The 21,344-nt window shown below is 49.9% G+C and overlaps 11 protein-coding genes across 11 annotated transcripts; 7 read left to right on the forward strand and 4 right to left on the reverse strand.

Annotated features, from left to right (window-relative positions):
- Positions 1–71: 71 nt before the first annotated feature.
- On the reverse strand, positions 72–737 carry MGL_0914 (uncharacterized protein; the record flags this gene model as incomplete). Its single annotated transcript, XM_001731594.1, has 1 exon — positions 72–737. The coding sequence occupies one exon, from the start codon at positions 735–737 to the stop codon at positions 72–74; it is 666 nt and encodes a 221-aa protein (XP_001731646.1).
- Positions 738–932: 195 nt separating this feature from the next.
- MGL_0915 (uncharacterized protein) lies at positions 933–1,469 on the forward strand (the record flags this gene model as incomplete). The annotated part of the gene is made up of 1 exon (XM_001731595.1): positions 933–1,469. The coding sequence occupies one exon, from the start codon at positions 933–935 to the stop codon at positions 1,467–1,469; it is 537 nt and encodes a 178-aa protein (XP_001731647.1).
- Positions 1,470–3,470: 2,001 nt separating this feature from the next.
- MGL_0916 (uncharacterized protein) lies at positions 3,471–4,865 on the forward strand (the record flags this gene model as incomplete). The annotated part of the gene is made up of 1 exon (XM_001731596.1): positions 3,471–4,865. One exon carries the CDS (start codon positions 3,471–3,473, stop codon positions 4,863–4,865), a length of 1,395 nt encoding a protein of 464 aa, XP_001731648.1.
- A 158-nt stretch (positions 4,866–5,023) lies between these two features.
- On the reverse strand, positions 5,024–5,547 carry MGL_0917 (uncharacterized protein; the record flags this gene model as incomplete). Its single annotated transcript, XM_001731597.1, has 2 exons — positions 5,024–5,057; positions 5,348–5,547. The coding sequence occupies 2 exons, from the start codon at positions 5,545–5,547 to the stop codon at positions 5,024–5,026; spliced, it is 234 nt and encodes a 77-aa protein (XP_001731649.1).
- A 417-nt stretch (positions 5,548–5,964) lies between these two features.
- MGL_0918 (uncharacterized protein) lies at positions 5,965–6,278 on the forward strand (the record flags this gene model as incomplete). Its single annotated transcript, XM_001731598.1, has 3 exons — positions 5,965–6,040; positions 6,096–6,175; positions 6,201–6,278. 3 exons carry the CDS (start codon positions 5,965–5,967, stop codon positions 6,276–6,278), a joined length of 234 nt encoding a protein of 77 aa, XP_001731650.1.
- Positions 6,279–6,410: 132 nt separating this feature from the next.
- MGL_0919 (uncharacterized protein) lies at positions 6,411–6,884 on the reverse strand (the record flags this gene model as incomplete). Its single annotated transcript, XM_001731599.1, has 1 exon — positions 6,411–6,884. One exon carries the CDS (start codon positions 6,882–6,884, stop codon positions 6,411–6,413), a length of 474 nt encoding a protein of 157 aa, XP_001731651.1.
- A 2,784-nt stretch (positions 6,885–9,668) lies between these two features.
- Positions 9,669–10,336, forward strand: MGL_0920 (uncharacterized protein; the record flags this gene model as incomplete). Its single annotated transcript, XM_001731600.1, has 2 exons — positions 9,669–10,182; positions 10,209–10,336. 2 exons carry the CDS (start codon positions 9,669–9,671, stop codon positions 10,334–10,336), a joined length of 642 nt encoding a protein of 213 aa, XP_001731652.1.
- Positions 10,337–12,501: 2,165 nt separating this feature from the next.
- Positions 12,502–13,610, forward strand: MGL_0921 (uncharacterized protein; the record flags this gene model as incomplete). The annotated part of the gene is made up of 2 exons (XM_001731601.1): positions 12,502–12,767; positions 12,797–13,610. 2 exons carry the CDS (start codon positions 12,502–12,504, stop codon positions 13,608–13,610), a joined length of 1,080 nt encoding a protein of 359 aa, XP_001731653.1.
- A 161-nt stretch (positions 13,611–13,771) lies between these two features.
- Positions 13,772–14,194, forward strand: MGL_0922 (uncharacterized protein; the record flags this gene model as incomplete). The annotated part of the gene is made up of 1 exon (XM_001731602.1): positions 13,772–14,194. The coding sequence occupies one exon, from the start codon at positions 13,772–13,774 to the stop codon at positions 14,192–14,194; it is 423 nt and encodes a 140-aa protein (XP_001731654.1).
- Positions 14,195–15,780: 1,586 nt separating this feature from the next.
- Positions 15,781–19,023, reverse strand: MGL_0923 (uncharacterized protein; the record flags this gene model as incomplete). The annotated part of the gene is made up of 2 exons (XM_001731603.1): positions 15,781–18,599; positions 18,651–19,023. The coding sequence occupies 2 exons, from the start codon at positions 19,021–19,023 to the stop codon at positions 15,781–15,783; spliced, it is 3,192 nt and encodes a 1,063-aa protein (XP_001731655.1).
- Positions 19,024–19,640: 617 nt separating this feature from the next.
- Positions 19,641–20,237, forward strand: MGL_0924 (uncharacterized protein; the record flags this gene model as incomplete). Its single annotated transcript, XM_001731604.1, has 1 exon — positions 19,641–20,237. One exon carries the CDS (start codon positions 19,641–19,643, stop codon positions 20,235–20,237), a length of 597 nt encoding a protein of 198 aa, XP_001731656.1.
- Between the last annotated feature and the right edge of the window lie 1,107 nt (positions 20,238–21,344).

The raw sequence follows: 21,344 nt of genomic DNA on the forward strand, positions 1-21,344 counted from the left end.
ATTCCATGTCGACCATTCCTCCGTCACTACGGGCAACGAAACAACAACTATCTACACCCGCCATGTAAATTCTAGCACCCTTCTGAAGTAGGATCCTTTGCCAAACGCAAATACGGAAAGACTGTCTCATAGTCTGGGAACCTAGCTTTAGCCTCTTCGTCGTGGACACTGGGGTGAATGATAACTCTGTCGCCGGGGCGCCAATTGGCCGGCGTAGTGATGCGGTGCTCGTCGCCCAACTGAAGAGAATCAATCACGCGCAAAATCTCGTCAAAATCACGGCCTGTTGACGCAGGATACGAGATTTTCAGCCGGATAATGTGGTTTGGATCAATGACGAACACATCACGCACGGTCAATGGTAATCCATTAGCATCAACATTGCTTGGATCTAGAGCATCCAACATATCGTACTGAGTGGCAATTTTCCGCTCCGGGTCGCCAATGATCGGGAATGTAACCTCAGTCTTTGCTAATGCGCGTATGTCCTTTACCCATCGCGCATGAGAGGTAATGTCGTTTGCAGATAGACCGATGACTTTAACACCACGTTTCTCAAACTCAGCAGAGCGTCGCGCCACTTCGGCTAGCTCAGTCGTGCATACCGGCGTAAAGTCGTCTGGATGGGAAAACAATACAGCCCACGCATTGCGTGACCATTCATGAAAACGGATACGCCCATGCGTAGTTTGCGCTTCAAAATCCGGTGCTACGGAGCCCAGCCGTAGTTGCGGCATAAATAAAACGATGTCGTTTCGGAGAATCTCTTGGTCCATGCGCAGCAATTTTTTCACTTACGATTGGTCAAGAAGAGGGTCAATTGCTGTGTCGTCCCGCAATTACCACGTGTACTTGGACAGGGTCAACTATATATTAGGCCCCCAATGTCTCCCCCACTTACCCCATCTACTGCCTGTATTACTCTAGCAAAAATGTCTTCTCAATCAAACAACTTCGGTGCCCAGGCTCAGCAGTTCGGTGATGAAATGTCGAACAAAATGCAGAATGCTGCTAATGAGTTCCAAAGCAACAGCCAGTCGGCAAAGGCTGAGGGAAAGGACCTTCTCGACAAGGCTGAACAAAAGCTACCTGAAGCGAAAGAGCAAGGCAAATCGCTTCTTGAGCAGGGCCAGGAGCAGCTCAACAAAGCCACCGATTACGTGAAGGAACAGTCAGACCAACTCGCCAACAGGGGCGCTGAGGGCGCTGAGTCAGGTCAGAGCACCTTCGCTCAGATCTCGGAGCAGGCACAAAAGTACGCAAGTGATGCCATGAACTCCGTCAGCAATGCACTTCACGGCGCAGGCGATAAGGCCTCTGATGGAGCTACGAAGGCTGCCGAAGGCACTTCTAAGGTTGGACCAAATGACTCGTACGTGGAAGCTGCTCGTAAGACGGCAAGCGACACCATTTCAAGCGTGCAGAACTACTTCTCTGGGTCTAGCGCCGGATCAGGAGCTTCTAAGTAATTATGCCTATTCCCCAAGTATTATCTGCTGCTTTGACAGATTAGATGCCGCGTAGTGTCTATTGCAATAGTATAGATGGTAATAGTTTGTAAATGATCTCAAACACGATTTATCCTGATTTCGCGAACTAGCTAGGTCCACGTGGCCGTGCTTATGGAGCTGTCTGCTCTACGCAAGTTACTCTGTCCCTACTTCCGACACGAGTGTACTCGTGGCCATGGAGAAGGGCTTGGATGAACAACTGTTGGCTGCATATGCAGGGAGTGTCTTGAGTCGGCGTGAGCCGCATGACTCTTCCACGAAGGCAAATGCTTCTTTATACGCGCCTCCCAGGTACTTGGATGACAATGAACAACAACTATTTTCCGCTCCTTGGGCCAAGCCCGACACAAGGAGTCACTCCGATGTCAGCTTAACATCTTCACAGAGAGAAAAGGAGGAAGAGTACAAGCGCGCACTTGAGGAGTGGGATGAAGGCGTCCGACAACTTCAGATGGCTTTTCAACTTGTGCTGATTCCATTGCTGGGGAAGTGGTTCGGACGACGTTGGGGCTATTGGTGTATGTATATGCATTTACTTACATACAGTGTTTTCTAAATGGTTTCAAAGCGGGCTATAAAGCATGGTAGAAATAGTGACTCTCGAAGTCAATATACCAGCGCGCCCGTATGCAATGATGTCAAATAACACCCTGTTAAGGGTCAATTTTCAGTATATATGATACCCATCAAATATAGAACGCCATCTTTGCATCACGCTTCATAAACATGACACCTGGCTGCATTCGAGTCCATCCTGACTCGCAAATGCGCGTGCAGAACAAACGCTTGTCCCCAAACAACGGCAATTGCCGACGCGCAAGTGTGGTGAAAAAAATATGACAAAGCAAATCCAAAAATCTTTCTTTCATCCTGTCCAGGAACTATGGATGCATCAGAAGGTCTGCCTCGGATTGTGATAGTAGACCACTATGATTCCTACACGCGCAATCTCATATCGCTTATTGCATCCTGCTTTGATCCGCTGCCAAGTCCTGAATTGCTTGCGAGCCGTGTCGCGGTGATTCCTCAGTCATCCCCTGCTTTGGCGCCTGAAAATTTTCAAAAACACCTTCCACACGTAGATGCTTTGATACTATCGCCTGGTCCCGGGGACATCAGATAATGCAGAGGATTTCGGTCCGTCAGCGTCGCTTCTTCAAGCACCAGAGCTCGTCGACTTGCCCATCTTGGGCGTCTGTCTCGGCCATCAAGGGATCGCCACCACAACGGGTGCGAGAATACAACAATTGTGCTGAGCCGTTCCATGGACGCAAGAGAAAATTGTTTGTGGACAAAGGAGTCAACACTTCTGATGGATCACGGAGCCTTATGGAAGGAGTTCCTGATGGTACTGAAGTAATTTGCTACAACAGTCTTTGCGTGGACGAGAGAACCATTCCTTCGAAAATCCGTGTGGTAGCCCGGTCACCGTTGGAGCCCGGTCATGGCACTTTGGTTCAGGCTATTGAACATAAAGAGCGCCCGTTATTTGGTGTACAGTTCCATCCGGAAAGCATTGAAACGAGTAAAGGCAACGTCATCATGCAAAACTTTTTACACAATGTTGCCCGTTTTTGGGAGAAGAAAGACGCTTTACGAGTCAAATTTGTGGCGATTAGAGTCGACAAGCTTGACCACCCAGATATTTTGGCCCTGGGGAATGTGTGCATGGCTCTGGGCACCGATGTTCAAGCACCGTCACCACGTTGGCGAGTGTATCAGAAAACGCTAAACAGCTGTTCCTCATTGGACGAAAAACTCAAGCACCATGCTCCTTTGTTATTTAGACAGCTCTTTCGTCAGAAGCAAGTTGGAAGCGTGTGGCTCGACAGTGCGAATTCTCGCGATCCACAAAGCAACGTATCAGCTCAAAGCCGAGCAGCTTTCATACTTTCCTACGACATGGCTGGAGTTCTTCGTCTTCATTTCCCATCAGAGTCGTCCGCACGTACAGTCGACATGGCTCCATACTCTACCCTGTGGGACTGGATGGAAGTGGCTCAGCGCACGCTACAAGCTCAACTATGGCAAATATCGCAGAACGTCAATACGCAATTCCGAACGGGTTTTGTTGGATACTGGGGCTACGAGCTTAAGGACGAGTCATTAAATTTAGCGCCCATGTCAGCGGAACGTTATGAACCTTACATGAATACCCCAATGGACCGAACAAAGCTTCCTGCTGCTCAGTGGGCATTCTGTAACCATGCCCTTTGTTTAGATCACAAGACCAATACTTGGACGGCCTACGCACTGGTTGATGAGGGAGGAACTACAACCGGACCACTCGCATCTCTTGAGGCTTTGGGTGCCCATTTCGGTATGACGCAGGGTGATGCTGATAATTGGTTTGTTAAGGCACAAAAGGCTCTGGATGCCGTCAGCTCAGAAAGCGAGAGCATCTTGCTTCCTACATTGTCTTTGCATGCCGTCGATGAGGCAAGCACCTATATGGCAAGAATTGAACGAGCACGGGAACTTATTGCTGTTGGAGAAAGTTATGAGTTGTGCCTCACAACCCAATTTGAAGGAACTTTGCCTTCGCTACATGATTATGGTTCTTATTTTGCTCTATACTGTGCACTACGTCGAAAGAATCCTGCACCATTCTCTGCGTATATGGAGCTGATTTCGTTGGATGGTACTCCTCAAGCTGTGCTTTCTACAAGTCCTGAAAGGTTTCTCACTGTCACTGACACAGGAGAAGTGGAAATGCGTCCTATAAAGGGAACCAAAGTTCGACCCGGGTGGGGTCCAGGTGAACAAGACTGGCTCGAACAGGCTAAACAAGACGCAGCAATGCATGCGCATGTCAGGGCGGAAGATGAGCGACGGAAACAAGCATTGCATATGGATCCAAAGGAACGCGCGGAAAACTTGATGATTGCCGATTTGATTCGTGCAGATTTGCAGTCGGTGTGCCATTCTAGTTCCGTGAATGTGCCACGACTGATCGCTTTGGAGACGTATGAAACTGTACACCAGCTTGTAACGTCCGTTGTAGGCAAGCTACGTCCTCGGATTGGGTGTGTTGAAGCAGCGAAACGATGCTTCCCACCAGGCAGTATGACAGGTGCTCCTAAACGCCGGAGTGTCGAGTTGCTGGAGACGCTAGAGCGTTCTAAAGGTGCACCAGAAGGCACGACCCGTCGACGAGGCGTCTATTCGGGTGCTTTGGGATTCATGGGTGTAGACGGAGCTTCCAACCTATCTGTGGTCATTCGTACAGTCACTGTCCAAAATAATAGTGTGCTTGTGGGTGCTGGTGGAGCCATTACATTCCTTTCGACCCCAGAAGGCGAATGGGACGAAGTTATGACCAAACTTGGTTCCGTAGCTTCACTTGCATCGTAATACATTACATTTCGCCACATTCTATGTGAGTATAGCTAACTTACCTGTAATGCACACGTCCATGCGTGGTTTGTTGTTTGCTCCGCAAGGCACATTTTCAATTTTGCGCACTATGAGCATTCCTTCAACAACCCGGCCAAATACGACGTGCTTTCCATCTAGGAATCCAGCAGGTTGAGTAGTGATAAAAAACTGTGTAAGTAGTCATTACATACCTGACAGCCGTTGCTGTTCGGTCCTGCGTTCGCCTGCGGTGAGTATACCATGGGACTTACCATACTAAGTAAGCCTGGCTCGTCATGCTTGAGCACGAAATTTTCGTCCTCGAACATATTTCCATATATGCTGAAACTGCCGGTTCCATCTCCATTTTTAAAGTCTCCGCCTTGGCACATAAAGTCTTTAATGACACGATGAAACACAGAACCTTTGTATCCCATTGGTAGGTGGTTCACGCTGAGGTCAGTCATTTCCTTACGCACCGACATTCGCCCGTGCACAGCTGTCTGAAATTTTCCGCTGTTCTATTGTGAGGATACACTTCAGGCACGTACTTGGGAACCACATCGTTGTACAACTCAAACTTGATGCGTCCCACCGGGGTGTCTCCTATTGAGATGTCGAAGAAGACGATCGGTCGTCCTTTCGTTCCTGCGCCAGTAATGGTACTTGTTATGCTCATCGTGGTGTGGAGAAGAAATTTGACACATTTCGATTTTGCGTATCTACCAACGCTGGTTACCTACATGTTTCGACGATTTAACAGTTTAGCGATACGAGCACCCGCGAGTGTACTTCGTCGCCACCACTTTCCCACAGTCTATGTGTCATGTTCTCGAACTTTAACCTCATCGGGTGCCATTTTTAAGAAAGTGCCGCGATCATACTCGTACGTGATGCTGAAGCTCACACCAGGGATCCGGATGCAAGCTCACCGTTGGTGAATATAGTTGAGGATGAGTCCGTTCCAATTCGTATTCTAAAAGTTTCTCCGAACGAGATACACTTAGTGAATGGTGATGTTGTTCCATCAACATGCGTTTTCCTTCATGGTCATCCATTTATTTGGACGCCACCCACCGTCGATCCCATGACCGCCATGCCTAATGGGAAGGGGTGGGAAGACTGGACGGACGATGTCTGGACAATATTTGATATAACATCGCCCAAGCCCGGTTCGTATACTCTTTACGATGTGCTGATGTCTAGAAATTTTAATTTTTGGTACAGGGAATACCGTTTTACCAGTTCCCTCCAAAATCAGGGCACGACTTCACTCAATGGGCATCCAACTTGACGTACAAAATACGGTACGTGGCTATGACTCACATTTAGCGGCAAGCTTGCTCGACCTTCAACTTGCTTGTTGAAGAAGGAAGAAATGTCGCTGCAGCCCTTCTACCGATTAAATAGGCACGTTGTATGCATGGTATCTAGAACAATTCAACCCTGACACGAAAATAGTCGACCAAATAATGCGAGAAACTCGCTCCGATAAACCCAATCCCTGTATATATCAGTAGACGAGGGAAGTCTGTCGTTAGCCTAAAGCAACGGACCTCGACAAAATTGTTCTTCCAGGTGGTTTGTGGCCTTCGGCGACATTCTTGGCGTCGTTTGTGCAAACTCGTTTGAGACTGTGCCAGTGGACTTACGCTGACGAAGTTGAGAGAAGTCTTTCTCCAAAGCCTTTGTTGAAATTTGTGAGCTCAGTGCGGTGGCTTCGGCATCAGGGCCCTTCCGAGGACAAACAAAGAGGTGTTTTAGTTTGAAATAAATCGCAGGCACCGAGTCTTTAATCATTGGTGTAGCCAGGATTTTCCATAGCACTAAAGGAACCCAAGCAAACAACAAGGAGGCAAACACTTTTGCAGAAACATGACGCATGACAGTGAGTTCCCAGGCGACTTTTAACTTATATTTCAAAGCTGGTTCAACCACATTACTGATGGCAGTAAAGACCTTATCAAGCCGGTTCATGTCAATGTAGTAAAAATTATTCGTGCGCCAGTTCCCCATGGCAACGCCGGTAAATGCACCCACAAAACAAACCACATCGTCATAACAAGGACAAGGCTGAATAGGAATCGGGTGCAGAATCAGAGAAATATACCCAAAACAGAAGATAGAGAAAGGCACTAAAGTTTAGCCATTAACATACCTACCCCAGAAGCTTCCGATGTGCAAATAGTCAATCAAAGCATCGTCCAAAATGATTGATAGATATGCGCTAACGAGACCAATCGCGCACCCAACCGCGCAATCTATTGTTAATATATCATAAACAAAAACGTACCAAGGACTGTATGCATGCCCAGGTAAAGCCGCCCATATACAATCGTCACCAGGTAAACGGCGAGCGTCGACTCTAGAGCGTACGTTTTAATGAGCAGCCATACCCAAGTGACCGAAGGATCCATAATTCCAGAAACGCATAAATAACTAATAGTAGTTCTTAATTGGGACATGAAATGATACACCACGACAGACATGGCCATACTGTTTGCCGAATGGGTAGATGGAAAACCATACTCCAAATGATGAAGCCCAACAACGATTCTTCGAACAGGTGGACTTATGGGACGCTGAACACAGAAATAGTCCTGAAAAATTAGAGAGACGATACTAGCCGAAATGTAAATTACCTTTAACATCGCCGAAAACATCACCGCAAGTGCCGAGGAAAGGATCAAACTGGCGTCAATATAGCAAAACACGGTATAGATACACACATGCGCCCGAACTTGAAATCAACGAGAAGATAAATAAGCGGAAGAAACAACATGAAAAAATAATGAGATCCTAAGACCGATGAAATTGAAAAGTACTCATCCAACCATGGATGTGACACAAGTGACTTGATGTTCAGTGTTAGCAAGAGCTAGAGTATACTTCACGAACCTGGTGCTTGGAAAGCGAAACTGAATGTTTCTGAACGTATTTTTCCATCACATTGTGAAGAAATACTGCAAATTTTGGCCGCCTATCATTCAGACTGTCCGTCATAGCTCATCAAACGCGCCGATGGTAGTAGCAGCACGTCGGTATAAACTCATCAAGAACAACTCGGTGTGGAGGAATCATAAATTCTAAAATATAAATCTTACAATTCAATGTAAATGTTTGCATTTATATAAAGGTTTTTCAGTAAATAATAATCAATTTTTTGAGTATATTATAAGCATGTACAATTCTCTAAAACAAATTATTTTCATTTAAACAATTTGTAAATACCAAATTAAATTAAAATATAATATTGATTTTATTCTAAATTGTTTATAGTCAAATGAAATGTTAATCATATAATTATTTTTTATTTTTAGATATTTCGCACAATCAAACTAAAACTTGCGGATTAAGATAACTTGTAATTATTTATTTATTTCTAAAAGCTACGCACGCTTTAAGTGATCGAACTCCCTATGGATAAAATCAAGAGCCGATCGGGGAATCGGGTCATCTCTCAGAAGATCTTGTTGGTCCTGCCGAGCCGTTGTCATTTCTGTAGAGTGAATATCGTCTAAATTATACATTTTTGAGGCGTGTCGGATTGCTTGTTACGGCATCAAAATTTACAGGACTTCATCGTTTAAGATGAGACGGCAATTGCTTTTATCGCGTCTTTAGTTATGCATTTCTTGATGCTATCTCCAAAGTCGCTGAGGACGAGTTCAAAGATCGAATTCTCCGCCATGTTGACTCAACGCTTGAGGCTTTGAAGCAGTCAGGGAATAGTGATGAGATTATTATGGACTTCTTCGATCCGTTTCAGGGGATTCTTTAGCGCGTTGTATCATCACCCATCAGCCGTGATCAGTGTGCGAGAGAGATTATTGGCACTTTCAACGATATACAAGTGAGCAATAGCATCTTATTCTATGTACGCCCGGTAGCTAGCGCTTTATTGAAGGTTTGTATTATTCTCGAACATACTCACAATTTAGTTGCACAAAGACGTCTACTTCCCAATTGTTATCAATGGAAATACAAGTATATCAACTATGGAAGAATTCTGTTTGCGAGAGGTTGAAGCTTTTGGTAGGGATGCGGATCATCTTCAAATCATGACTGTCTGCTCCTCATTTCGTGTCCACCTGAAGGTTGTTTGCTTACAAGATCCTGATGCTCACAAAGAATCAAATGCTAAGAAGACTCAAGGAATATCTCCTTGCGACATTGTTTCATTCAATCCAGATGGTGCGTTTCTAGAAATTGCACCTCTTTTGTACCGTCCCGGCCATTTGACCTTCTGCAAGTTCACGATACACAACAATGACGTTTACCCCGCACTCATGAACATTGACGAGGTCAGACTTGAGGGCTAGCATGTGGATGAATCACGTGAACAAGAAATTTTGTGTCGCACCTCATATGCGGCGCTGTCGTTCTCCAACAACGGCTTGCAGACGATAATTTACTTAGCTGTTGCTAGCGTGTCGGTCGCAAGGCATGAATAGAAGTAATGTCGTGGAGATTTTACCTGAAAGGGTAGCAAACGTATCATCTACATCGTACCCATCGCACCACCCAGACCACTCTGGTGCTTGGGATTTTGAGGAATTTAAGCAAAATCTTCGTGTTAATGTGACAAGATGGACAACCGATCTGTGTGGATTTGATTTAGTTGGTGTGGATGCCAGCATTGCAAATGCTATCCGGCGAGTTCTCATTGCTGAAGTTCCATCTGTTGCTATTGAACATGTCTATATTTGGAATAACACCTCCATCATTCAAGATGAAGTACTCTCGCATCGTTTAGGCTTAATTCCTCTGGCGATTGATCCAAGGAAGCTTTCCTTCAAGATGGATGATGAAGCAAATGACCAAAATACGGTCGTTTTCAATCTGAAAGCTGATTGCTGGAAGAACGGCAATTCGAAAGACGCTACGGTTGAGGGCCGTTATGTATATTCATCGCAGCTTGAGTGGGATCCTAAAGGTGACCAAGCAGAGACTATGGCCGATTCACCGCCTCGCCCTGTGAACCAGGACATTGTTATTGCAAAGCTGGCACCCGGTCAAGGGATGGAAATGGAATTACACTGTGAAAAAGGTATCGGAAAAGACCATGCCAAGTTTTCACCTGTAGCTACTGCCACATATCGGCTTTTGCCGCTGATCGAAATTCTCAAACCTATTCCCGAGCCATTGATTCCCAAGTTTATTTCTTGCTTTCCCGAAGGCGTTATTCATAAAGGCGGTGAAAATGGAGTCTATGTCGCAGATGCTCGTAAGGATACGGTGACTAGGGAGGTTCTTCGGTATCCTGAGTTCGAAGGATACGTGCGATTAGGCCGTATTCAAGATCACTTTTTGTGTACGTATATTGTACTAACATAAAAGTCAGTGTCGAGTCTACAGGCGTGTATGAGCCGGAAGATTTGCTTCCAGCCTCGATTGAAGTTTTACGGAAAAAAATTGCACTTTTGAAGCTGGCCCTCGATGCTATCCCAATAGGTACCAATGCATAGTGTAATTAAATTACTTGGAATCGTTATCGACGATTATGAGGTCATCATCTAAGTCATGTTTTTGCCTGTCTGTCATTTTGAGTACTTGCATATGGCGGGCAGCGGGGCTGTCGCGGTCCAAGACATTAGAATGAAACTTGGCGCCATGCAATTGAGCTTGAGGCAGAGATTCCATAGAGGCTGAATGACGAGCCAAGAGCTGTTCGGGGTTAGGGCTTTTAACGTACGCGCGATAATGCTCCATTGCCGAGTGAGGCTTCTGAGTTTGTTTGGTTTCTCCTAGTCTCCTTCGAGGTACCACCACGCAACGTTGCTTGAGCCGTGCGAAGAGCTTGTGCAGCTATGCTACTTTGATCGACATATGCAAGGAATGAAGTCTCTGGCTCGGGAGGCGATATAGATTCATGTGCTTTGTGCACTGGTCGTTCTTTGGGGGAATATCCCTGTACTTTTAATTGTGATGTCAACTTAGCTTGCTCCGATCTTCTGCGCTTGCGCTGCTCCTTTTCTTCTCGTGCGCGCCCAAAGTTTGCCGAGACATCATAAGCACTGCTGGAAGGCTCGTTGGCAGAGGGTGGGATTCGTGAGGGGGGTGTTGCATAGGTAGGACCATTCATAGAGGTGGGACCAACATCTAATCCAGCATGGTTTGCTGCTGCATATGCTCGTTTACTGGGACGGAGTCCATACATTGGCGGCTGTATGTTGGGAGCTTTTCCCATGTATGATGAAGCCCTAGTGTGAGTAGAAAGCGGCACATACGAGGAAGCAAATTCCATGCGGGATCGCTGTCGGCTGGATATGGCCTTTTCCAAGTGCATCTCACATACAGCATGGTTCTTGCCCTTCATGACAAATGCTCTGCACCTAGTCCCATCTTTCCGCAAAGCTTCACATTGACCGTAGTGATCGGCCAGTCCTATGACAAGAATAGAGTCGGCTGAACGTGGCGTGATTGATAGCTCGCCCGACTGGAACAGGTCAGTAGAATAAACTTACACCTTTGAGCATGCGCATAATACGTGGGTTTAATATCGCAAGTAACACACCATCGCGCTCCTTCCACAGCTTTTCAAACGCTCCACCACTACCCCCGACAAGAGACTGACTCGATCCATAAGAGGCTGGCTCACTTGCCTCAAATACCAGCATGTTCATGACACAGTAACCAGGGAGCTGATGATGTGCATCCACGTGCTTGGTGCTTAGATCTAGAAGCTTGCATGAAAAGTATTTGCGCGCTGCACGGCCTTCGCTCTGTTCCCCTGTATGAGTATATTTGAGAGCGCTTTTCTCACCCATCACTGCAAACAGTACCCAGTCACCATAGAGTGGCAATTCATAGTTTCCATCCATAAAATTCTGAGTAGGATCGCGGGCATAATCAGAGTAGGCTGAGGACGAGCCGTATCGACCAGTGAGGGAATACAACACACTAGGTGTAATAGCATATCGACAGTCCATGTATTGGTGTATAGCGGCATGCGAGATGTATCGAGATCTGGTATAAGCTTAATTCCAACTCACTTGATCTTTGTAGATGAATGTGGCTCGATACGCTCAAATTGCGGATCGTCACTAGGCGCATCGAATGTGTAAGGTCCGTGCCTGAGGTCTTCGACGAGCTCCAGGCGCTCGTTTCTGCCTTCGTTAGCGGTTCCGCATGTTTCAAACGAAGAGGATCTAGATCCTTGGATAAGCTGATCTATCTCTCGGCGCTTTCTTTTTGCACAATCTCGTTCGTGAACGTCTTCCGCGCACGTTGCCAGCGAAGATGACTGTGATTGTTGTAGGGTCGCAGCCCGGCGCTGTGCGTGTCGTAGAGAGGCTTCACGCAATTCATCTGGTGTTAAAATGTAATACTTACGCATTCCTTGTACAGCAGCTGCCTTCATGACATGACGCCCAACATTTGCCGACGTCGCGCCAGGCCTACTCTTGGCGTCCATAGATCATGGAGCGCGCGTGTCGCGTTGGTCTAAACGTGTTGTAGCCAAGGTTGGTTGATTCGGCAATTTAATTGGACATTCTAAAGCTGTGGAGGTGACCCGAGCCGGGTCAGCAGGGCTGGGGTGGTTATTTGGCATGGGACGACACGTCAAGCCGGGCTTCCTACGGGCATCCCAACGCAGCAACTTGATCCGGCGGGGAGAAAGCACCTGGAGATGCTTTCTGCACCACCGCCCTACCCGACAGTATCCAGCCAAAACCCAGCGCCCGATGATGCGCAGATTGAAGGACGACCGCCGGAAATCTGTGTTGACTACTTGAGCCATAATTGGAAAGATGAAGATGTGTGGAAGAGTTGGAAGGCTATGACGAAACATAAAAATGAGATATCAAACGGTCTGCGTCTTGAAAATGCGAGCTGGCGTACGTGGGCGAAACAACGCGGGAATCTCAAAACTGTGAGCCCAGAGACATTGAATTGGTGCGTGTTTTGCATGTTTAACAATCCAGGCTGAAAGAAAGCGATGTAACGTGGCTTTATGGACCCTTGCATGGCGAGGCCAAAGCTGTGCCACCGGCCAAAGTGGCAAGCACTGCGGAGAGACTCGGCATCGATGTTTCCACCAAGAAAAAATCTATTTTAAAGCATCGCACGCTCACTGAGATCTTGCAAACGCCCACGAATGTATCTCCTCCCAAGAAGTCAGAGTCTGAGTCGCCATCACGGAAGTCTGATCAGCATCAAGGGATGGTCAGGGCGAATCCAGCACCATCGCATGTGCGCAACAAGACGCTGAAGCTGGGTTCCTTCAAGTCGAATCCATCTCATCAGCCAGCAAAAAAAGAGCGCCACATCAGTTTCAACACTGTTGTGTCGCAATGCATTGCACTTGACGATGATACATCCGACATGTACAACTTTGATGATGACTACTCAGATACAGACGATGAAAAGTATGACGAGAATGATTGTAAGACCTCTGACAGCCGAATAGCCCAGTGCCTTTCTTCCCCGAAACGCGCCGGGTGCCATGCCACGATAGCCTTGATGCCACCAACACACTTGAAAATGGGGCATGAAGTTTCGTCAGGCTCAGATCCAGAGGATTCAATAGAGGGCGGTCTTGATGGTCATGCCACAAACGAACATGATGCTCGCTACTCTGTCGCTGATCCATTTCTCGCCGCACATGACCACAATATCGTTCAGGACGATGGCTATGATTATTACGACTCCGACGAGGACTACGAGCTTGAACATGCTCCAAGCCTCGGGCCTGATAGTGCCCAGAATACCAATGGTAGCCAAGGCACGTTTGATTGATCGTATGTGCAATGATACTAACATTGAATTACTTGAATTCAAAAGACGTTATGCACAAGTCGTCATCATCTACTGACACTCTCCCATCGTCGTCGCCGGAGCGAGTCTCAAGAAACTCTCAACCAGCTTTATCTGACGCCAACACACAACACAAGATACCCATGCCCAAGCGCCCCGAGTCTGACTCGCAACCACTCACTATAAACTTGCAGAACTCAAATGACCTTTCGTTCAATGAATCGCACACTGCTGGCGACCCGGACTCGTCTAATGATGGACCACGCCCCCCGCCAATCTTTGTGGGACCTACGCCTCTTAACACGCCGACGGATTTGTCTCCCACTTATGATCAAAGCCAAGAAAATAACCTACGTAAAGCCATTCTCAAGAGCCAAACTAATCACACTGGTGCCATTGTTGCACCCTCGTCCAATTTCCCTCCTGTTCCTTTGTCGGAAGACTACGTCGAGGAACATGAGGGCGGTCTTATCGCGAGCGCCGTTGAAATCATCAATACAGCGCGCGATTTGTTTGGCGTTATTATTGGCTCCCCTCGAAATATGAGTCGCTCATGGTATGAATAGAAAATCCCGCCTTACGTACGACAATAGCATCTATTAAGACGATCACGATGAGGCACTGATTGTATTTCGCGTAAGACATGAACTACCAACAGTTGGTCGATTTCTATTTCCATCTCACCCTCCACATGAGTCACATCTGTATCTGATACTAGCAGTGAGTCGCTGTCGCACCATCATGAGCCATGGCACTGCCCGACCGATGTGCTTTGCAATGCGATATGGATCGTATATAAAACGGAGGAAACTTTCTATGCCAAATCCATTATGACCATGAATCCTTGGCAGTGGGTGCAAATGGTGCCTGACGCGCACGCGCCCAACACAAGTGTGCAGCCAATGGCGACGACGACGTCGACGTATATTGATCTTGACCAAGACTTGTCTGTCAAACAGGGAACCAGTACAAGCAGAATGACAGATATGAATACGATGAACAGTAAACTCGCGGAAACCAACCCGGCATTGAATACGTCCATGTGTCTGAATATCCCGTCGAGTGACACCTCGTCCTTGACAAATACGACTCTAGAGCTCCCGATGCTTCATGATAATGAGAAAGCCTCTAACACAGGCAACATACCTCTTCCCACACCACGTCTTTCGCAACCGGTATCTATTGAAGTGCCTATGCAACTAGCTCCGCCACGCATCGACGGGTCAACGAATCCGTACTTGGACCTTCCGCAGCATCTGCATCATTATGGCCTCGAGGCCGAGGCAGTGGAATTCGCTCGCTCTCACGCAACGTGCGATTTTGTTCTGGATGCATTCTTGACGATGCACAAGCTGCCGAGTCTACCTGCTCAAAGTACGCTAATGAACTCAGCTCTTATTAGCCAGGCCGGCGAGGAGCTTCTCCAGGCCCTCGAGCAATCACTACGTGCACGTGAGCCAACTGTGCATGAGCAAATTGCGCGCACAGCTGCCTATGCCACCCCGCAAACTCCGCATGTGCTTCTTCCGCTTAGCATATGTCTTCCATGGGCCACGAGCATGCGCTCACTGCATATGCCAACCATGCCCACACACATCCTGGCTGTAAGTACGTGGGCTCAGGGTTTACCGGATTTGGGTCCCGGTATGCTCATAACTGCTGCTCCCTGTACGCTTATACCGATTCACTGGATTGTGTACGTGCTGCAATGCACGAAGCTGCCCGTCTACCGCGGTGCCAGTGCGGATGCTAGTGGTAACGTGCCGATCGTGACGCTGGTGGTGCCATTCCCACAGCATTGGATCCTAATCCACCGCTGGCTGTATACACGTGACTGTATGAAGCTGCTTGCGGGCCTTGTGCCACTACGTGCGCTGATTCAGCAGATGCATGGCACAGCGGCGGACGATCTGAGTGCATCAGCGTGCATTGATGCACTAGCGTGTGTGTCGCTATCTGTGCTCCTTCGTCTTTCTCTCAAGATCCGCGCAACATGGCACAATGGCCAAGCCATCGGAGTCATTGCGGACTCGTTCTGGCAAACAGTATCACGAGCGTGGGACTTGGTGGTAAGTGCTATGGTGCTCCGCAAGGCACGCGCACCGCGCGCTGCACCTGCGAGTGCGTGATGAACGCGAGCTGTCGTTCGCATTTACCAACGGGCATTAAGCATGCGCATCCGCACGAGAGGCTGGGTGATCATGATACCGATGACAAGGCCAATGATCGTCAGAAGCAGCTGAGGCTTGTTGAACGAGGCCTGCAAGCGGTCAAACTGACCTGACGGCGCTGCAATTGTGTAGATCCAATCGATGCCAGTGCCGAGGACAATGGACGAGCTTTCCAGGAGCGTCGGCGATGTGCGCAGCATATTGATATGGGCAGCGCGGTCCTTCATCGTCGTGAGGAGTGGCAGAGAGTCGTTAAGCAGCATGCCTCTGTATGGGATGAGGCGCTCCTCCATCTCAGCTGGCGTAGGCTTACCGAGCGGGCGACGTGGGTCTACCAAGCGGCGCGGCACCAGCACAATGTCACTTTGGTTCGTTGCAATCACCATGCTCCGAGACGCAACGCCTAAATTAGTTCGGGTCGTTTCCATAGCACGCACGCCGAACGGCAATGCGAAAATTTGTGCATACGCAACGGGCGGCGCGTTGGCAGCCAGTGTCTCGTTCGAGCCGGCGCGCACCAGACTCGATGAGTACAGGCCCGATTGTCCACTTGTCTCACGTTCGAACAGCTCGACAGACAGGAGCATGTTGGGCGCATCATCGTTTGTGCCTGTGTATTGCACCGAGATCCAGTTCTCCACGAAAGTCGCGTGCATCACATCGCTCGCGACATTCGGCACCACCAGATGATAAACAAGATCGCCACTCACGACATCCACAACGTATACATGCGCCGACTTGGCCTCCGTGTCGAATGTGAGGACCAGCCGAGCATGTGTGTTTAGATACTTGTAAAGCACGGAGCGGTCACCGCGTACCTTGCCGGGACTGGCAACGTGGTCGCGACTTGCATCACGCATCAGCACGAGCTTCTCTGACGGTGCGAATGCCATGCGCCACGTCGGCACTTCGAGTGATTCGAGGAATATACCCTTAAGGGCATGTGGTGCGTCAGAACGCACGAGATGCATACCCACATGACTCTTGGGCGACACGACACTGCCATCGGCGCATACAGCACCAACGGCCTCCTCAAACACATATACGTCCTGCGCCGGTCCATGGCACAAGACGTAGGGTTCATTCGATGGCCCGACTCGTTCCCCTGTGAGTGGATTGAGTTTGAACACAAGCGTCTGGAGCTCGCCCATGGAAATCTCGGCGCTCTGGTCCGATTCATCCTCTACAGATTGGGGCATTGTCACTTCAGCAACAACAGCCACAATAGGCGCAACGGGCACACCGTGGGCAAGGGTGTTAGTTGCGCGCGTCTGGATGAGATGCGTCACGTTCACGACAGCCTGTGGCTGCTGGTATGGCACAACCGCATGCTCCCACACAATATTGGAGCCATCGAGCGTTGCGTTGATACCATACAGCTTGCCGTAGCGTGAGGCGGCGAGGACGAGATGGTCGAAGCCAAAGCGGTCATGATGCAGAGTCGTGTCGGAATTTTGCGCCGGCGGGTCCATTGGTCTTGGCCGTCTAGGCAGGACAGGACCACCAGCGGTGGGCTTTTGCACATACTCAGTGGGATTGTGACCCAAGATCCACTCAAGGTACACGCCTAAAGCCTGTAGACCGCGGTACAGCGGGCCTCGTGCAAATGCCTGCAAAGCGTCAGGGAAGTGGCGCAGCTCCGAGATATGGCGGACCCAGCGACCCATGAGCGACTCTGTCTCAAGCGCCTCGAATGGCAGTGGCCACGACGGCAATGCTCGGCTCGAGACAGCAGAGCGACCAAGGAGTGCCTCTGGCAGCTGGACAAGCAGCGTCTTGGCCGGCTTGGAAAGTCCCTGTTCTACGCTCCATTCATTCTTTGCATCGCGGATCAGTTGGATACTGCCTGATGCTGTGACAATGACGGTGCGCAGACTGACAGTGTTCTCGGAAACTTTCCCAACTTCGGCCGCGGCCGAACGTAGCGGACCATGGCGCTCATAGTCGTAGCGGAAAGCCAATCCCGTCATGACACCACGCACGTCACCTGTCAGCTCATCCGCACGGAACAAGTGCTGCTGTATCATGTGCTGCGATGGCTCATAGTACATCCGCATCACATACGCATTGCCTTCACGGTCTAGAGCACCGTCGTACACGGCGTCAGGCGCGATTTCTGCAAACGTCCACAGGGACTGCATGTCGCCGGCTGCCGAAACTTCAATGACTTCAGCCGTGCCATCTGCGCGACGTGCGAGGAACAAGCCGCGATTACCGAGACCAACGTCCTGGATATCCGTATAGGGCGAAGTGTTCGATCGGACCTCCTTGATGATTACGTCGCCGTCAATTATGCGATGAGCGCGGATGACGCCATCGCTGGCAAGCCATGCAATATGCGGCCCGCCCTGTTCGGTCGCATGATATTTCTCATCGATGTGTGAGCGCGGCCGGTACGGCAGTAACACGATCGAGTCTGGGTTCTCAATGGTGTAGCCCATCACATAGGCACTTTCGACTTGGCCCTCGATCGTCAATGACGTAAGATCAACTGACCAATGGCCGTCCTCTGAAGGGACGACTCCCACGATCCGGACGAGGTTGTCGTAAGGTGTAGCGAAAAGCAAGCGATAGTTCTCGTTGCTCGACTGCCACACCCACGTCGAATTACCTCCGTGCACGTAATGCAGCTTATTGCCTGCCACAATAAGCGCATCGAACTCACCCGTAGTCCAGGACGCCGCGTACACAGGATAACCATCAATAGTGTCGTTCGTCTGGTACTGCCAGTCAATAGAACCGCGTTCACCATGCAGCATGCGAGCTGTCAGGTGGTTCTTCGAACTCACGACCAACAGGTCTGGTATGTTAGTGTATATGCCACGGAATCATACGTCAAGCGAGTACGTACCGTCATCAATCGAAAAGAGACCCCGGATATGGTCGTCCTGGTCCACTAGTCGACGCCACGCCATGCCGCCATCTCGTGGGTTTAGAGCGCCAAGCACGCCAGTATCCGTGAGCGTCACAAATGCGGCGGAAGCCTTGTCATTGACATTTTGCGAATCACGAATAAACCGCTGCATGCGTGGGTGCAAAAACCGCATTGGTGTGTCCGAGTCAGTGATCGGCACACCCAAGTATTGCGACAGGTGAGCCACGATGGGCGGCGATGGCTTCTTCGGATTCAATAATTGGAGAAAAGCGTATGCACATGTTTGGCTTGGTACGAGCGACAGGAACACTGCCGCGCACACAAGCACCGGCACCAGCCGCACTAGCATGTCGTCGTCCAAGGTTGGATCAACAAGTCGGTCTCCGCTGCCGAAATGTCGAGCGCCTCAAATCACTCGCGCACGAATCCTGCGTCTGCCTTTCTTTCCTGAGGCCTCTTCCCACTACGTAGATTTCTTCAGCGCTTGTCAGCTACCTAGTAGGCCTCGCTGGGCTGAATGGCAGCAAGCAGACAGGCAGGCTTGTCGACTGGTGGAGACTAGATGACCTACTAGGCAGTTGGCAGCGCAGGTCCCGAACACCTTGTAAGTTGACGCATATTTCGCTCGTAGGCCTAGCAGCCCAGCGCACCCTTCAGCGTCACGTGAACTGCACAAGACTCGCTGGACGCTTGAACCAACGAATGTGACTGAAGAGGCGTATAGAGTCACGGGCTTGGACCTGGCCTGGCTTGTGCCGGCGACTGGAGGCCCATCCAGCCTTGCGTGTCTGACGGACTAAAGCGGGTGGTGGGGATTTGTAAAAAAACCTGGGGTGCAGGAAAGCGGACAGGTAAGAGGGAAGAGGGCGGTCTGTGTGTCCATGTGAGTAGACGTACGTGCGTGTGTCGAAATTCGATATAGTGGCGCCTAATCAACATTCTGTACAAGAGTGATTCAGGACGACCATGTCGCTCCAGGTGAACCTGTCGTCACCTGCGATTCGTGACGCATACGAGAAGGTACTCGATGGCATCATTGACTACGTGGTGCTTTCATACAAAAAGCTTTCAAACGATTTGGACGTCGCCGCTGCGACGAAAGGCTCTTTGGACGACCTTGTCGACGAATTCTCTGATGGCAAGGTCCAGTACGCCCTTGCGCGTGTGAGCGATCCAAATACAAAGCTTGCCAAATTTGTGTTAATCAACTGGTGTGGTGAAGGAGTACCAGAAAACCGTAAAGGGCTCTTTGCGCCTCACAGCGCCACTGTTGCTGACTACTTCAAAGTGTACCATGTATCGATTCAAGCCCGTTCTGAGGATGATCTTGCTCCAAACGAAATCTTGCGCAAGGTCATGGATAGTAGTGGCAGCAAGTATGGAACAGCAAGTTCGCGTGCTTCTGAGCCAATTGCGCCTGTCGGCACAGCACACAAACCCGTCGGTACGCCTGATATTCGTGGCATGCAGGCCAAGGCACCCAAGCCTCGGGACGACCAGGCTCCGACACCCGTGGTATGTTCCTGGCTTTTTTTATATCCCCTTGATCTCACTAACTGTTAGGGTACTTCGTATACACCTGCGCGTGAAGAGCTGAAGCAACTGCGTGAAGGCAAACTCAAGAACCCGCCGGCGCCTCCTTCGGCACCAAGACCGACTGTGGCAGCGAACAAACCAATCTCATCCGTGCCCCAGCCTACGCGTGCACCTCAGCCTTCATCGGCTCCGACCTCCAGGCCAGCACCAGTTTCGTCAAATGAATCATCAGATGCGCCTACGCCTCCCAAGCCAGCTGAAGATGATCGCATTCAACCTGTCGGTACTGCATACACGCCCGTATCACTTCCAAAGCCGGGTAAACTCTCGCTTGACCGAAAAATGCCGTTCTCGCAACCATCAGAGATGCCAAGTGCACCCGCTCCGACACGCCGTGCTACTCCTGGCAAGTTAACTTGGAGTCAACGACAGGAATTAGCACGCAAGGAGCGTGAGGCTGAGGAAGCACAAGAGGCTGATGCCAAGACTCAGTTGCAGCCCGATGCCAGCTCAGTACCGCCGCCACCGCCACCGCCACCTGCGCCGCCCGCGCCTGCACCGTCGGCCGTACGTGAGGAGCCAACTGCCTCAGCTGGCTCCGTCGATGAAGTTGTGTCTAAGATGAACCAAGTGTCTGTGTCTACAGCGGCGCCATCACCACAGCCACCGAAGCCTAATGAGCCCGCTGCATCAGCACCCTCCCAAGGTCAATGTGCCACGGTCTTGTACGACTATGATGCCGAAGAGGACAACGAAATTACTCTTCGCGAAGGCGATGTGCTCACGCATGTCGATCAGGTCGATGAAGGCTGGTGGTCTGCTACGGCACCAAATGGGGCTGTGGGTCTGTTTCCCGCAAACTACGTGGAACTAAGGGAAGCACCAGAATCCGATTCTCAACAGCAGCCTTCGCCTTCAGCCGCGGAAAAGACAGCGAATGAGGCCGAGCTGGAGCCCGAGTCCGAGATTCCAGCACCACCGCCCCCACCACCACCAGCGCCACCAGCGCCGCCGGCTCCACCAGCTCCAGAGCCAGAGCCAGAAGCAGCAGCGCCGCCGCCGCCACCACCAGCGCCACCAGCGCCGCCGGCTCCTCCTGCACCTGAACCAGACGCGGCCGATGTGGCCGCGCCG

Source organism: Malassezia globosa (genome assembly GCF_000181695.2).
Source record: "Malassezia globosa CBS 7966 chromosome Unknown mgl_sf_2.1, whole genome shotgun sequence".
In the NCBI taxonomy this organism is placed as follows: Eukaryota; Fungi; Basidiomycota; class Malasseziomycetes; order Malasseziales; family Malasseziaceae; genus Malassezia; species Malassezia globosa.